The 16989-nt window shown below is 44.4% G+C and overlaps 1 protein-coding gene across 2 annotated transcripts in view; it reads left to right on the top strand.

The window, feature by feature from the left end:
* The window catches only part of LOC111966411 (NOC2-like nucleolar associated transcriptional repressor), a 28709-nt gene extending 13688 nt beyond the window's left edge, over window positions 1-15021 (top strand). The window contains exons 14-19 of one of the 2 annotated variants that reach the window (XM_023991016.2): window positions 4022-4123; window positions 4850-4993; window positions 8213-8326; window positions 8781-8913; window positions 13802-13912; window positions 14621-15021. In XM_023991016.2, coding sequence (XP_023846784.1) covers window positions 4022-4123; window positions 4850-4993; window positions 8213-8326; window positions 8781-8913; window positions 13802-13912; window positions 14621-14784 — 768 coding nt within the window. In that variant the 3' untranslated portion in view covers window positions 14785-15021. The remainder of the gene's footprint in view (window positions 1-4021; window positions 4124-4849; window positions 4994-8212; window positions 8327-8780; window positions 8914-13801; window positions 13913-14620) is intronic. The other variant, XM_070444431.1, reaches the window with a different exon arrangement.
* Window positions 15022-16989: the final 1968 nt, after the last annotated feature.

The following is a 16989-nucleotide window of genomic DNA, read 5'->3' as shown; positions in this document are numbered from 1 at the left end:
TCTATCACTTTTTGACAGCACTTCTTTTGATTTGAACAAAACCTTACATATTTACCCATTTGTACAAATGCTCAGAAAGTGACTTTTTGGACCTGAATGCCCAAACATTCATGAGATTAAGGTGCTAAAAGTTAACCTGTTTTACATACCCCACCATACCATGAAACATGCATGATCTTTATCACTGAAAAGATAATCGGGTGTGATTGATATCATTTTAAAAGCTTACTAACAGCGTTGGCAAACTATTTGATCATTTCTGGAGAAATGATTTTAAAAGTCGTGTTTTTTTAACCTTGAACGTCAATTACCTAAAAACATATAAATGAAAGAATCTTCATTTCAAATCCAGTGCCTTCGGAAAGTATTCAGACCCCTTGACTTCCACATTTTGTTACGTTACAGCCTTATTCTGAAATGGATTACATTTCTCTTCCTCAAATATACACACAATGCCCCATAATGACAAAGTGAAAAACTGGTTTTTAGAAATGTGTTGCACATTTATGTAAATAGGCTATTTCTGTTTAATTTAATAAGTATTCAGACCCTTTGCTATAAGACTTGAAATTGAACTCGGGTGCATCCTGTTTCCATTGATCATCCTTGATGTTTTGTACAACTTGATTGGTAAATTCTATTGACTGGATATGATTTGGAATGGCATACACCTGTCTATATAAGGTCCCACAGTTGATAGTGCATGTCAGAGCAAAAACCAAGCCATGTCAGAGCAAAAACCAAGCCATGAGGTTAAAGGAATTGTCCGTAGAGCTCCCAGACAGGTTTGTGTTGAGGCACAGATCTGGGGAAGGGTACCAACATTTTTCTGCTGCATTGAAGGTCCCCAAGAACAGTGGCCTTCATCATTCTTAAATGGAAGAAACTCCCGACGGAACCATCAAGACTCTTCCTAGAGCTGGCCACCCGGCCAAACTGAGCAATCGGGGAAGAAGGGTACCTCTGTGGAGATGTGAGAACCTTTCAGAAGGATAACCATCTCTGCACCACGTCACCAATCAGGTCTTTATGGTAGAGTGGCCAGACAGAAGCCACTCTTCAGTAAAAGGCACATGACAGCCCGCTTGGAGTTTGCCTAAAGGAATCTGACCATGAGAAACAAGATTCTCTGATCTAACCAAGATTGAACTCTTTGGCCTGAATGCCAAGCGTCACGTTTGGAGAAGCATGGTGGTGGCAGCGTCCTGCTGTGGGAATGTTTTTCAGAGGCAAGGACTGGGAGACTAGTCAGGATCGAGGGAAAGATGAACGGAGCAATGTACAGAGATCCTTGATGAAAACATGCACCAGAGACCTGAAAGCAACTGTGCAGCGAAGCTCCCCATCCAATCTGACAGCTTGAGAGGATCTGCAGAGAAGAATGGGAGAAACTCCCGAAATACAGGTGTGCCAAGCTTTGTAGCGTCATACCCAAGAAGACTTGAGGCTGTAATCACTGCCAAAGGTGCTTCAACAAAGTACTGAGTAAAGGGGCTGAATACTTACGTAAATGTGATATTTCTGTTTTTTATAAAAGCAAAAATGTACAAKTAGTTTTTTCATTTTGGGGTAGATTGAGGGGGGAACAATACAATGTAATACATTTTAGAATAAGGCTGTAACGTAACAAAATGTGGAAAAGTCAAGGGGTCTGAATACTTTCTGAGTGCACTGTATGTTGTAGCTTAGACCCTGTTTTACATCATCTACGGCTTTTGTGTTGTGCCCGCCATCGGTGCTCTTGAATACAGGGTGGGTGTCATGTTTTGGCTGATAAATGTACTAAAATGGGAATAATATATTTTATATTTCAACTTTCAAGTGGAACCACAAAGTTGGTTGAAGGTCTACACATCAGAGAATGTTGGCTTGAATGGGAATATCTGTTTTAAATGATACTGTCAAGCCTCCGTAGGAAACCTATTGAAATATAGATAATAGAACAGCCATGACCATTTTAGGTTGACATTCAACGGTGGGTGGTAGTAAATATTTTAATTGAACTTCAATTGAAATGGTCTACCATCAAAATTTCACTGGTCTAAAGGGATGGGTCACTTCTATTCATTTTATTTCTATGATTGAAATTACACCCACCCTGTTTGCACGAGCATTTTGTCCCAACCGATGGTGAAATTGTCAAACTCAACTGTTGATCTTTTCCAATGATGAAGACATGGATGTCTCATGGTTTGGCGGGGTATGCAAAATAGGTCAACTTTAAACACCTTTATCAACTGAATGTTTTGGCATTCAGGTCCAAAAAGTCCCTTTCTGACCACTTCTTCCATGGGCAAACATGTATGGAAAGTGATAGGGTCAATACCTTTTGAATTCTATTACGAGATTCATATGATATTGTTAGTTTTTAACGGTTAGGTCTAGTTCTGTCCTCAAGCACCTAGTGGTCAATATAGTATCTTCTCATGCAACTTTACGTCTTGATACTTTAATCATCTCAATGAAGACTTCAATTAGGCTACCACTAATTAGGCATGCGTATCGTCTGTGCACCTCTCCTTTAACTGGGTTATTTCTGTGACTTGTTTTGGAAAGCTTAATGGTGATGCACCTGTTTTCCAATGGTTGCCGAGATTGTGGAAGCGCCTACAATGGTGTGSCTTGGCACCTTTAGTACAAGGATTGCTGGAGGTCAGAGAGGTCATGAATATCTCTTAGCCCTAGCTATTTTAGGGTGTTTAGAGAACATTAACTAGTAGCTTAGGATGTCTATTGTAGGAGTGGCCTACAGGTTGYAAGTAGCATGTCCTTCAAAGATCAATCTGCAGGAGAACTGTGAAAGTGTGTCTTGTTGTCCTGCATCAGCACATTAGTTTCACATCTTTGCTGTCTTGGTTGTAAGTCCTAGACGGCTACCTTGCCTAATCAGTAAGAATTGATTTAGTATTATGGCCATTATGCAAGTCCCCTTAATTCCACCCGCCCTCAAATAAAACAAATATATTTGGATACATGCCAGATTAGATTACGGCGCACTACTCAACCTGTTGTCTGTGTCAGTGTAATAGAATAACGATGCCATTCTAACGTGTGGCAACAAGAGCAGCTGATCAACTCCATGTCTAGGCCCTACTAGTTAATGTGTTTTCACACTCCTCCCTGACACACGGTGTTACCCACCGTGTGTGCATAAGGGGATTGAGGGCAGTGGGTAAAAGCCGACGTAAGGGGCTCTCACCAAGCCAAGAGGATTGCCACACGGCCCTCTGGGATTATCCCTTGCACTCCGCTGGTCAGGACTGGCTTTCGGTGCTGTTGGCAGGGGCAACCAACGCCACCGGCTCCACCAATTGTTTCTACCGTGCCGTCGGTGCCTGGTGACTCACCATTGCTACTGCCAGACATGGCTAAATTAACACCTGTCTGACCATTAGACCAAGTAGAGAGTGTCTGACTACAGTAGGCTGTATGTGACCTACAGTACAGAAATTAGCGTTATTACTATAATAGAACTGAAATGGGTCAACTTTCTCTCATATCCTTTTTTGCTTTGCTTCTGTAGCATTCCATGTTATTGCTGCCGTGTTGGCGMACCCATGCCAAATCGTTTAGAACCGAGGACCATGTCTTTGGATGAGCTGGTGGTGATATCTTAACTGAGGGTCAGGGGTTAAGTGTGGGTGTGTGGCCAGTCGAGTATCCACTGGGGTTAGTACAGAGCCATGGGGGATGCCACACGTTGGCAGCACCAGGTGGCAGACAGCAGGTGACCGCTTAGAGATAATCGGATCCGTCAGGTAAATCCAGTCTGTACTGACGGCTGTACTCACATAAATAGCTGCGATCCGTAAAGTGTGTGTTTCAGACTTAACCCGAGGAGTGGCGTTAGTGCGCTGAGGTGTCCCTGTAATCTAGCTCGATGTTTGCACATGTCTTCTCACAGATCAACTCCCCTCCTTTCTCCCAACAAGCCTCTTGAATGTTAATGTGAGTATCACATTGGTGTGTGTGGTCCCTTCGGTTTTTATTTTCTGATTTGTATACTTTTGTGTTGTTTCAGGATGGGCTGATAGAGCAGGTGTATGATCTGATCCTGGAGTACTTCCACTCTCAGGCCTGCTCCATCGGCTTCCCAGAGCTGGCCCTGCCCACCATCATCCAGGTAATACCAGCTCCTTCTCCTCTTCTCTCCACCCCTAGTCAGCTAATAGAACTACTTCACCAATTGATGCAATGGCATAATGTKCATACCCTAAGCCAGGGATAGGCAACTGGCCCTGGAAGCAAAAACAAGTTTTGATTCTCTTCTCCTGATCAGCGACTGATTCAAATTTTCGAACATCAATATGCGGATATTTTATTCTACACATTTGGTAAATGGTCAGCTATTCAACATACTAACTCAAACATCTTGAGGTGTTGTTGACTATCAAGTAAAAAAATAAAATCTTAACTGCTAGCCTTTCTCTACAGCAAACACAAGGCGGCAAGAAACTTGACTTGGTCTTATAGTGAGTAGGCCAGATGGAAAAAGAGGGGGATGAAGAGTAAAGTGTGTCTGTGCTGACCTTTAATGGTTCCACCGGCTTGCCGTTGTTTTTACGGCCCTGTGACCAACCACTGAGCCCACTTCCTGTCAGAGACAGCCAGCAGTGGGTGGGTGGGAGGCGAGCTCCTCTACAAGCCAAAGGACAAACAAAGCAATAATCTGCCCTCAACAAAGCAAACAACGCATGACTTTTCCTCTTCTACTCCACACACACACGCACGCGCTGGGCATAAAGTAGTGACGGTCCAGAGGGGAAAGACAAGCACCAGACTAGGTGATTATATACCGTTTTTCACTCTTCCTCCCCCCCTCCTTTCTACCTCCTCTGCTGCTCCACAGCTGAAAGCGTTCCTGAAGGAATGCAAAGTGGCCAATTACTGCAAGCAGATCCGCCAGCTGCTGGAGAAGGTACAGGAGAACAGCGGCCACATCACAGCCCGTAGACAGAGGGCCGCCTTTGGAGTGGCCGACGCGACCGCCGTGGTGAGTTTGGCTGTGTATGTGTGTGTGTCCGCCCGCCCGTGAGCAACTGAGCCTGTCTGTGCCCGGTCTTCTGGGCTGGTGTTCCAGAGCCCTCATTTCACCTCTTCGATGTGCTCGCGGGCGCGCGCACACACACACCTCTTTCCCATCAGTGCCTCTGCTTCCCCAAATATATAGACATTCACCCAGTACGTACATAACGTTTCATGATTTAAATTGAGATTTTCAGCAGCCAGCAAGCTGAACTTCTTCAATTATGTGATGGTTCATCAACYGTTGATTATTGAGTTACGTTGGTTGTTAGATTCCAACTTAATGTTTTTTACACACACACACCGGTCTGCTGGGGAGCTGCCTGGAGCAGTCCCACCTCCTCTTAACCCCCTGTACACCCCCTTCCCAAAACACATACACACGCCATCCTGGGCGAGCTCCCGTAGGAAGTGCCTGTGAAGGTCTCCACCAGCCTAGAGCGTTTAACCATCATGTGCCCCCTGACCCTTAACCCCCTGACCTCTCCTCTGGCTGTGTCTTTTACACACACATTCAGTGGGGAGATAAGAGCCTTGGCTACACACACTTAGCGGCTGCTGCAGTGAAACCTGAGTAGGAAGCCGAGGTAGAGGGAGGGATGCGGGAGGAGACATCCCTAGGTGAACACTGGCGCTAGTTAAAGGACAGCGCTGTGGTCATTACACCCTCCTTTTATAGGTTTGAACCAGCCTCAACGCCTTAATGAGGGGACATTATTGGAGGTGTGTGTGTGGGGCGGAAATGCCTTTTCCTGTGTGTGTTTTCCTCTCACCGTATGCACTCCACCAAGCACACCKCCTTCCCAGGCTGCATTGCGCCTCCGATCCAGGCTGAGTGCCTCGCACCCGTGCTAAAGATTTAAGAGTGAAATGAAAGAGGGGATGTCGCTGTGTGTAATTTAGCCTGGGAGAAGTGTGTGTTTGTGTGCGCACGCTGCCAGAGACTGAGAGGCGGACAGCGTGGCACCGGAGGCAGCGCCTGTCGCCACGGCTCCCAGCCCAGAGGAGCCTTTCGCCATGGCATCTGTCCCCATGCTGCACGGCAACAATGTTGCCAGGGTAGAGGCCAGCCCCCGTTCCGGCTGCAGTGGGCCCCAGACACCCAAACACAGATCACATTTCAATGGTCCTCAACTGAAGCCTAGAGATCTTTTTTCTTGGTAGGCCTATGCTTTTTGTTTTTACAGTTTTGAGCGAAAGGTTTTTGCCATCTTCTAGAGTAGGTAGGCTAGGTGTGAGGGAACAGCTGTGCCAAATACTCAACCCTAATCCCATAGCATTTTTTTGTCTGGGTTTGAAGTGTTTTTCAAAAGCACTGGATCTTTCTGTTCATGTCCTCTCCTCTTTGTGCTGGGGCCCAGCCTAATAACCGCCACTGCAAATTGTCGTAAATAGGTTTAGCTAACCGACGAAGGAAGCTGCGGTCTATACGCTCTATTGGATTTGGAGGTCAGATAATCCTATTGGGCCTGATCAATACCATCCGCAAAGACCTTTAGGGGAAGGGCTGGCGTAGATTCTCCAGTCTCCTCTTTCAGCTTCTCTTCTCGCTCTCTCTCTCGCTCTGTCGCTCTGACCACCATTTGCCTCATGCAGCARGACACATCCTTCGCATAGAGTTGATCAGGCTGTTGGGCTGTACATTATCATGCTGAAACATGAGGTGATGGCGGCGGATGAAMGGCATGACAATGGGCCTCAGGATCTCATCCRGGTATCTCTATGCATTCAAATTTCCATACATAAAATGCAATTGTGTTTGTTGTCCGTAGCTTATGCCTGCCCATACCATAACCCCACCACCACCATGAGGCACTCTGTTCACAATGTTGACATCAGCAAACCGCTCGCCCCCACAATGCCATATACGCTGTCTGACATCTGCCCGGTACAGTTAAAACTGGGATTAATCCGTGAAGAGAATACTTCTCCAGCATGCCAGTGGCCATCGAAGGTGYGCATTTGCCGAACTGCAATTAGGTCAAGACCCTGGTGAGGATGACGAGCACGCAGGCGAGCTTCCCTGAGGAAATTTCTGACAGTTTGTGCAGAAATTCTTCGATTGTGCAAACCCACAGTGTCATCAGTCCGGGTGGCTGGTCTCAGACGATCTCGCAGGTGAAGAAGCCGGATGTGAAGGTCCTGGGCTGGCGTGGTTACATGTGGTCTGTGGTTGTGAGGCCGGTTGAACGTACTGTCAAATTCTCTAACCGARGTTGGAGAGGCGGCTTATGGGAAATTAACATTACATTCTCTGGAATCAGTTCTGGTGGACATTCCTGTAGTCAGCTTGCCAATTGCACAATCCTTCAAAACTTGAGACAGCTGTGGCATTGTGTTGTGACACAACTGTGCGTTTGTGGCCTTTTATTGTCGCCAGCACAAACTGCACCTYTGTAATGATCATGCTGTTTAATCAGCTTCTTGATATGCCACACCTGTCAGGTTGATGGATTATCTTGGCAATGGAGAAATACTCACTAATAGGGAAGTAAACAAATTAGTGCCCAACAATTTTGAGAAATAKGTTTTCTGTGCATATAGAACATTTCTGGGATCTTGTATTTCAGTTCATGAAACATGGGATCAACACTTTACATGTTGTGTTTTATATTTTTGTTGAGTATAAATTGAAGTGAAAGTACACCACAATACCCAGACATTTAGATTAAATCAGATGTCTATACGCCTCGGAAAGGAATAGACTGAGATCCGTCTCGTCAGTAATAGCTCAAAAATCGTCTTCCTTTATTATATTGATACTTGAACTCCAAGTATCGATTAAAAAAGGGTGGGGAGTGGGGTTTCTTCTAGGTAGTGTTGGCTAGAGCTAATCGGCACCAAAAAGCCTGTATTTTTCATCCTATAGCTTGTTCGCCATCTTTTTAAATAGGGAGTCAACATGTTTTAAGCACTTATYTCCCTGACTGATCAAAACGTGTTTTCTCATGCTCTCTCTGCAGCAGACATATAGTGATCAATATGTATGGATCATCAAATTGCAATAAAATCGCAATATCGAATRGCAATACATATAGAATTGTGCGAATCACAATACATCGGCATCTAAGTATCGTGAGGCCCCTGGCAATTCCCAGCCCTAATACACAAATACAGAGTGGCTATGTAACAAGTGTGTGTGTGTGTGTGTGTGTGTGTGTGTGTGTGTGTGTGTGTGTGTGTGCAGGCGAAATGGGAGAAGCAGACTGCGGAGGAGGGGACGCCCCTCACCAGGTACTACAGTCAGTGGAAGAAGCTAAGGGAGAAGGAGATCCAGCTGGAGATCTCTGGGAAGGAGAGGGTAACTATCAGACACACACACACACACACCTACATACCAACTGTTTTTTAAGATAAAAGTATTTTCAGGACATTCATCCAAATTCAACAAACGTCCCCATCCTATTTTACAAACGATACATGTAACTTGAAGGTTTGAGTAAGATAATGCATTGATGTCAGTGGGAAATTGGCGGAAATGTTCAAGGTTGCATGCAAACATTTTTGAAGAATTTGACCTTTTTATTCGTTTGTTATTTTTCAATGGGGGCTGTTCCCAGTTTCCAGTGGTTTTTAGGAAATAAATATGGCCAAAATGTTTGTAAAGTGTTTTGTAAGTGACTTTGCTGCATCTTCTGGATCTTGAGCAATGGTCTCATTGTCATGTGGTCCCAAATCACCTGTTTTGACAAGACGTTTCCCATAACACTACATTTTGAAGTGGAGCTGCATATTGACATTTCCTCTCGTTTAAGATGGAAGACTTGGACCTCCCTGAGATCAAACGCAGGAAAATTCAGGAGAAGAAGGCTGTGGACAAGAAGGAGTTCAAGGATCTCTTTGAGTCCGACAGCGACTCCGATGACGACGGAGGACTCAAAGTCAAAGGTAACCCCATTTACATACACAGCTGGGTCTTGTTCATTACACACCAATTGGAAGGATAACATTTTAAAACGGAGAGGGATGACTTGGCCCTGTCCAGTAAGAAACACTCATTTTGGTTGCCTGTTGCCAAATTGTCTCACTATATTTCCTGTTAGAGCTGGCCGGTAAAAACTCCCAGTAGTGTCTCTCACCTGATGATGCGCATGCTTGAGGGTCCTATGCATGTCTTGGCCATTAGGAGGCTGCATTGAGTTGCACAGTCCATCTACAGCAGGCATCGTCAACTAGATTCAGCCATGGGATGTTTATTTTTATTGAGCGGATGGTCCATGTGCCGGAACATAATTACAAATAATGTTTATACTGCAAATTAACCGCAATAAGCCCAAACGTATATAATTTGACTTAAAACCAAATCATTTCAAACCTTCATTATATTTGTATACAATCATGCATGGGAATACTTAGGAACAGATTTTTTTAATTCAAGTATCTTGGAGCTGATTTCCTGGTTTTTAGACAGTCTTATGTCCAAAAATAAATAAAAAAGTTTACTCTTTTTTTTTTGATCGCTCAGAAAACTTAGGTGCTACATAAAACCACCAGTTAGGGAACCCTGATCTACAGACTGTTGGCCAACAGCACAGAAGCACACTCTCTAACACACTGTGGTACACAATTAAACGCCAATATGGCAAGGATACAGCTCCTCATCCCTTTCCGGGATGAATTTTTGGCCTCGCTCTTTTTGAGATAATACGTTACTTCTCTAATCTGAGTGTAAGCTGTATTGAAGTCGGTGTTCGTGAATCCTGATCCCATCAATGGCTCATTCTGAGGGAATGTACAACTGACCTCAGTGTTGCCATGCTGCCCTCCCAGCAAGACAGGCTCTATTCAATTAGTTGGAGTCTACTTATCTCTCTCCTATATTTCTTTCTTTCTCCTATATTTCTCTCTCCTCTATCCTTCTATATTTCTCTCTCCCTTTCTCACTCTCAGCTGAGTGCAGCTGTCACTCCTGTCTTCCTTTAAGCCCTGTGTGTCTGGSCCTCTGCTCTGGGTCATCCACAGGACACGGGCAGGGCAGGAGTCCTCTTTTACAGCTTTACAGTTGGACACGCTCGAGGGAGGGGGAAAAACCTTAGAGGTCGGAACGAGAGAGTGAGGGGGCGGTAGGGGATTTTCTTTTCATCTGGTCCTCATTGTAAGGAGAGTCTCCGCAAATGGGCGGGCAGCTGCCGGCGAGCCGCGGGCCCGCCTCGCCCCGGCGGCCCGTCCCCTTGCTCTCTCTCTCTCTCAGGAAGCACAGGCTTGGATCCCGGTGGGGGTTCCTAATTCAAACCAGCCCACCGGAACAGCCAGAGGTGGCCGCTCCCCAGTACTTCCCCTACTCCCTCCTCCGCTTCCCTCCAGCTCCCAGGGCTTAACTGGCTGCCCCCGCATGTCCTCCGCACACACAAACCAACCCACCCTCCAGCCCTTGACAACCTTCCAACCTTTGGGCAGCTTACCAAACTGTGGTTGGTTGGAGTCAGCTGAGATGCCCCAGTGGTGGAGATGGAGAGGAGGAAAGTGTGAGGGGAGGAGAAGACTGGCTTCTATGAATGTGTCTAGTTGTTATTGTGGGGTGTCAAGTCCTTCAGGTCGTTTGGGGGCAGACGGGCATGTAGATCCTGCTGTCCCTCACAACCCCAGTCTAAAATATACAGGTTAAGACGAGGATTCTAATATCCCAAGAATTCTAAACCATTGTACCAGCAATGCGAGCGAAAATGACTGGAAGTGAATGTTAGCAGTACGGAAAGTTTGCCATCAAAGTGGAAAAATAACTGCAATCATCTCCCACATTTTCAACCCTTATCCTATAGAATCAGCAACGGCGCAGGTCCCATGAGCTTTGTTTTGTTTATTTTCAAATGCTTCCGTGTGGAATTATTACTTTTTCCTAACCTGTATATTTTCGACATCAACCCCAGTCGGGGTGGCTGGCTGGCTGGCTGGCTTTTGGACGATAAAAAAATAAACAGGAAAGCCGATATACTTTTTCCGCCGGCCAATTGTCCAGGAGAAGAAGAAAGAAAATCCATTGCGAAATAATGTTTTTGTTTTTTTGCCTATTTTGAAGCAAGGTAAAACATGCCTCATAATATGTATTAAAACGTTCAGGTTTCAAACAATTAAGTATGTTTTCAAAATGCATACTGCCTCAGCTCATTGCAAAGTGGTGTGACGCGCTGATGAAGCCTGCTTTCCCTTGCCATTTGATGCTGTGTTCAAAACAACTGGGAACTCGAGGGCCTTCCGGGTGGRGCAGCTGATCCAGGTTCGATCCCGGGCTGTGTCGCAGCCGGCCGCGACCGGGAGACCCGTGAGGCGGCTTCCGGGTTAGGGGAAGGTTTGGCAGGTTGGGGTGTCCTTGTCCCATCGCACTCTAGCGACGCCTATGGCGGACTGGGCGCATGCACGCAGACACAGTCGCTAGTTGGACGGTGTTTCCTCCGACACATTGGTGCGGCTGGCTTCCGGGTTAAGCGATAGGTGCGGCTTGGCAGGGTCGTGTTTCGGAGGACATATGGCTCTCGACCTTAGCCTTTCCCGAGTCCCTACAGGAGTTGCAGCAATGGGACAAGACTAACTACAAATTGGATATCAAGAAATTGGGGGGGAAAGGGGCACTTACGWCTTCAGTGCATTCAACTGAAAAAAGAAGAAAAAATTGCTCCGACTGGAGAAAAAATAGTTTTGAACGGTCATCCAATTCGGGAACTCTGTCTTCTTTCCCAGTTGTCTTGAAAGCACCACAAGATGCTGCAGCAGCTCTTGTGCTGTCTGACACATTTTCTACTCAAAGGCTCAATATCTGTATGCGGTACGCCAGGGATCATCAACTAGATTCAGCCGTGGGCCAATTTCTTTTCTTGAGCAGATGGTTTGGGGGCCAGAACATAATTACAAATCATTTGTAGATGGAAAATTGACCTCAAGAAGCCCAAACAGAGAGTATAATGTTTGACTAAAACATAATKATTTCAAACGTTGCTTACATTTGTATACGATCTTGTTTCTCTGTTATGTGTGGGAATACTTGGGAACAGACTTCTTAAAATCACTTGGAGCTGATTTCCCGGTGTTCCAAGTCTATTATGTCACAAGTAAAACAATAAAAACTATCCGACAGTTGGGGAACCCTGCTCTACGGGTGTGATAAATATGATACATAATGAAACTAAATTATGCAAATAAACCGATAAGTATGACCAGTCAAATGCATTTCCATTGACTGGTATTTCCATCAATGAATAGGCTAAAAAGCATTATTTTGTAAAGGGAGGTAGTTTCACGAGCCAATGTTAACTGGTGTTGACACAATGACTGGAAGTTAATCGTATCTACTAGCATGCTAGCAGTTACCATAGACTTCCAGTCATTGTGCTTACGCCAGTTAGAAATTGCACTAACGCTAGTTAGCAACTTCCTTCAAACCACATAAAAAATTGTATCCATGAGTTCAACTTAGTCTGCGGAAGTAGATAGGGCTTCATTGCCAAAATCCTGAAGTATCCTTTTAATTAAGCATCTGAGTATGAGTCCTGATATGTGATCAGTTTTCATTTTGGATCATAATTAATACATTTACATGAACATGATCCTAGATCAGGCTCACGTACTCTGAGATGCTTTATGAATATGGGCCCAGAAGTGTACACATGCAGGCAGGTAGGTAGCATCTAACCACCTTGGAATTGCCTATTACCTGCATGGTGATGGAGCTGAGAATACATTACTCATGACAGTTTACCACAGCCAATTTCACACATCTTACACTCAGTTGCTGCCTAAATATATAAAATGGAGATAGCAGGCAGGCTTCACTTCAGACAGCTACAAATTCCTTCTGTAAAATGGGCGAGTGTGTGTGTGTGTGTGTGTGTGTGTGGCAGAGGCCACTGCAGAGTGGTCCCTGAGCTTTAAAGTAGGGTTTGATAAGATGCTGGTAGCCAGGAGGAGAGGCAGACACTTCAATTGCCACACTCCCAACACTTACTACTAAGAGCATATTGACCACACACACCGATACACAGTGAGTTACCTAGAATGACCAATAAGAATGACCAGTCAAAATGTATTTATTGGTCAATGAATGAATTAGCTCTTCTGTCTTTCTAAACTGATATTTTCATCTGTCGCATGAAGCCGCTCGCTTGTGCATTGCCCTTTTTGACAATGGTGTTTTCCKGCTAATTGCGTTATGGAACGAACATTTGTGTGTAGTCTACTACCTTATGTGCATTTCTGCACTTATAATGTGAATAAATAATAGTTTATTAAAAAAATTATTGCTAAACGTTCTGATCTGTTGCATCGAATTCATTGCATTTTCTGTTTTTATTTTATATGTACTGGTTGTATGAATTTTGTTTCTTATCGTCCCTCTGTCCCAGAGTCGGTTTGGAACAGGCTATTTATTTCTCGACAAACTGACCAATAGAATAGGTAGCCTGAACTTTTCTAGTAGATTGACAAAGACTAGTGATTTTGCTGTTTGTTACTCGTCTTGTTGATGAGGAAAAGTAAATGTGGACAGTTATTCTAACATGTTCAAAGTGCACATCCGAATTCGCTAAGAAGGACCCGCACATCATTGAATGCTCAACTTGCATGTTCTGTTAATATGAATAACCATATTGTAAATGTGATTTGTGTCATTCTGATCACCGTGGGTGGAACCCCTAATCAGGTTATGGACCCAGTGCATATTGGTCCGGTAAATTAAATGACGGTCACATTTTCCCTTACGGAAACCCTGATGTGAATAAAACCAAGTCAAAGCTAATGAGGAGTATTAACTGGTACTTCATATTCGATTTCTCTTTCTTCTTGCCAGACACAAAGGGAGGCTCTGATGAGGATGATGACGATGATGCTGATCTTCTTCAAGAGCTGTCTGACCTGAGCGATGATGATGGGGTGGGGGAAGACCATGATGGTGCTTCAGGTTTGTGGACTGGCTTCTCTCTCACAGAGCACGACAAATATGTGCTTTTCATACTACTGAGCTGAACCAAGCCGAGCTGTATTGGGCTGGCCTGGTTACGCATCCACTGTAGTTTCTGGAACCGTGATGGAAAGGCTAATGTGAAAATGGAACATGCAAGCCAGCGGAGTACGGTTTGGTTCGGGTCTGCACACTAGTGTGAGTATTAGAGGACACATACAGGCCTGGTCCAGAATTGATCTCCAGCCTCCTACCACTTCTGAGTTGACAGATCTGTAAGGGGTTTGATGGGGTGTAATCAAAATGGTGATGGCTCCACCTAGCCTTCCAATTGAACTGAGAGGAGCTTCCAACATATTGTTCACTCCATCTAAAGGGAACCTGCCATATTCTCCACTCAACCCCATTTTGGGCAGAACTAATCCCAATCATATTTCAGACCAAGCAATTTACATACATTGCTGCCTGATATTGTCTTGTGGTGTGATTTTGTTTTCTACATGTTTAAAGTTATCGTATAACATCAGTATGAAAAACAAAAATAATTCTAACTTGGTGTTCCAGACAGTGATCACTCCTACTWAAAAGGGGCAATCAGGGATTGGTACATAGGTCTTTACTTTTTTGACTTCGGCATTGTTTGAATCCCAGATTGCCCCTTTTTAAATGAATCCCTCTTTCATGCTCTTCTTTCTCTTGTCTCTATAGATGATGATGATGGTGGTGGTGGTGATGATGATGATGATGATGATGAAGAAGAGGGGGCTAAAGCCTCGACGGCGCCCAAACAGCTGTCTAGCGTGGCTCTGAAAGAGTTGGCAGAGGGAGACGAGGACTTGGTGGAAGACCTGGAGCTTTCCGACCAGGACTGACACACCGTGACGCATACACATACACACACTAAGACACGCACACACACACACACACACACACCGATTGGGGGTGGAGAGAAGAGTGTTGGCTTGGAGCTCATCTTTCCGTACATTCAATCATTACTGCTTTCCCTGTGGACTCCTTTCTACTATAATTTGTTTCGGTTTGGTCCATCAATGTGTATAGTACAAACATGTTCTTAATGTAATTGTACAAAATAAAAAATAATTCCTAGACCTATTTGTTTGTTTCTTAGTGAGATACCCTACTGATGTATGTATGCATTGTTCATTTCAGTGTACAGGATTGTGAATGAACAAGTGTGGTGGGTTGTAGCCAATACGTGTGTGCGAGTACATGAGCATCTGTTACCGTGTTTTGAACTAGGGTTTCCTCTGCATTTACTAGGGTTGCCTTTAGTAAAGGTAATTTGTTAGAAGAAAGGGCTTGACTATACTGTAGCTGTGCTGTGCTATCCTATGGTGGGCTGTACCAGGCTGTGCTGGGTATGGGGGAGGGGTTCCAGCCCCAGGGCAGCAGTGTGCCAGGCAGGCACGGCCATGTCTGATGTCTTGCCAGTCTTCTCTGCCCAGGTGGTGAAGAGGGAACACAGACTGTCTGTTTCCTTGCCAACTAACACACACACACACACACAAACGTAATCCTCCTTTTCTGCACCATCACAACATTTCCTTCCCTCGTCCTCCCTCTGCTTCTTCAGACTGCCTCTATCATTACTCCTCTGCTTCTTCAGACTGCCTCTATATCATTACTCCTCTGCTTCTTCAGACTGCCTCTATCATTACTCCTCTGCTTCTTCAGACTGCCTCTATATCATTACTCCTCTGCTTCTTTCAGAACTGCCTCTTTATCATTACTCCTCTGCTTCTTCAGACTGCCTCTATATCATTACTCCTCCCTCTGCTTCTTCAGACTGCCTCTATATCATTACTCCTCTCTTCTTCAGACTGCCTCTATATCATTACTCTCTGCTCTTTCAGACTGCCTCTATATCATTACTCTGCCTTCTTCAGACTGCCTCTATACATTACTCCTCTGCTTCTTCAGACTGCCTCTATATCATTACTCCTCTGCTTCTTCAGACTGCCTCTATATCATTACTCCTCTGCTTCTTCAGACTGCCTCTATATCATTATCCCTCTGCTTCTTCAGACTGCCTCTATAATCATACTCCTCCTCCCTCTGCTTCTTTCAGACTGCCTCTATTATCATATATCTCCTCCCTCTGCTCTTCAGACTGCCTTATCATTACTCCTCCTTCCTCTGCTTCTTCAGACTGCCTCTATATCATTACTCCTCTTCACTCTTTTCCCCCACTCCACTTCATTCCCCCTTTCCACTCTCCTTCCTTCTGGTAGTGAGTGTATCAAGGTAACGTTGGAACATTCATTAACAACCCCTAGGCACTTGTGTAGATCTGAAAGGACTGGATAGGTATGAGCAATATGGCTAAAATTCCACCTAAAGCCTAGCAGCAAGACATTTGTCTCGTGATTTTCTACTCGTGGTTTCTCTTTTTTTAACCAGACAAAAGAGACCGTTCCTTGATAAATAAATCATATTTTGCAGTGTATCTATAAGACATTTTTAAAGGGTGTGTGCATAACCAGGGTTTCCATTAGGAAAATGTGGCCCCCGACATTTGATCAGCATTTTAATTTACTGGACAATTTGAAACATTTACCGGACCCATGTACATTGGATGCATAACATGATTAGGACGTCCACCCACGGTGCTCAGAATGGCAAATCACATTTAGATTATGGTAATTCATATTAACAGAACATGCAAGTGGAGGATGGAACGATTTTTTAATTTTTTATTTAATTTAAACTTTATTTAAACGGTCCTTAGCAAATTATCATGAGAACTTTGAAGATGTTAGAATTGTCGACATTTTACTTCTCCTCAGCCAACTAGATGAGTAACGAACAGCAAAATCAGTAGCCTATTACAATCTAACGTTACTATCTCCCATAGTAGAAACGTTGATATATTCTATTAGTCAGCTTGTCGTGAAATAAATAGCCTATTCCAAACAGATCAGACTGTTTAGCTTAAAATGTTGATAAAGTATTTATTCACCTAAGCGCAGCAATGTGCACAAGATAGTACGATACGCGCCAATGTAAATTCCATAATGCAATTAATAGGAAAACAACATTAGCCTATCACAGCGCAC

Source organism: Salvelinus sp. IW2-2015, linkage group LG7 (assembly GCF_002910315.2).
Source record: "Salvelinus sp. IW2-2015 linkage group LG7, ASM291031v2, whole genome shotgun sequence".
NCBI classification, from domain to species: Eukaryota; Metazoa; Chordata; class Actinopteri; order Salmoniformes; family Salmonidae; genus Salvelinus; species Salvelinus sp. IW2-2015.
This window is presented reverse-complemented; position numbering and strand designations above follow the sequence as displayed.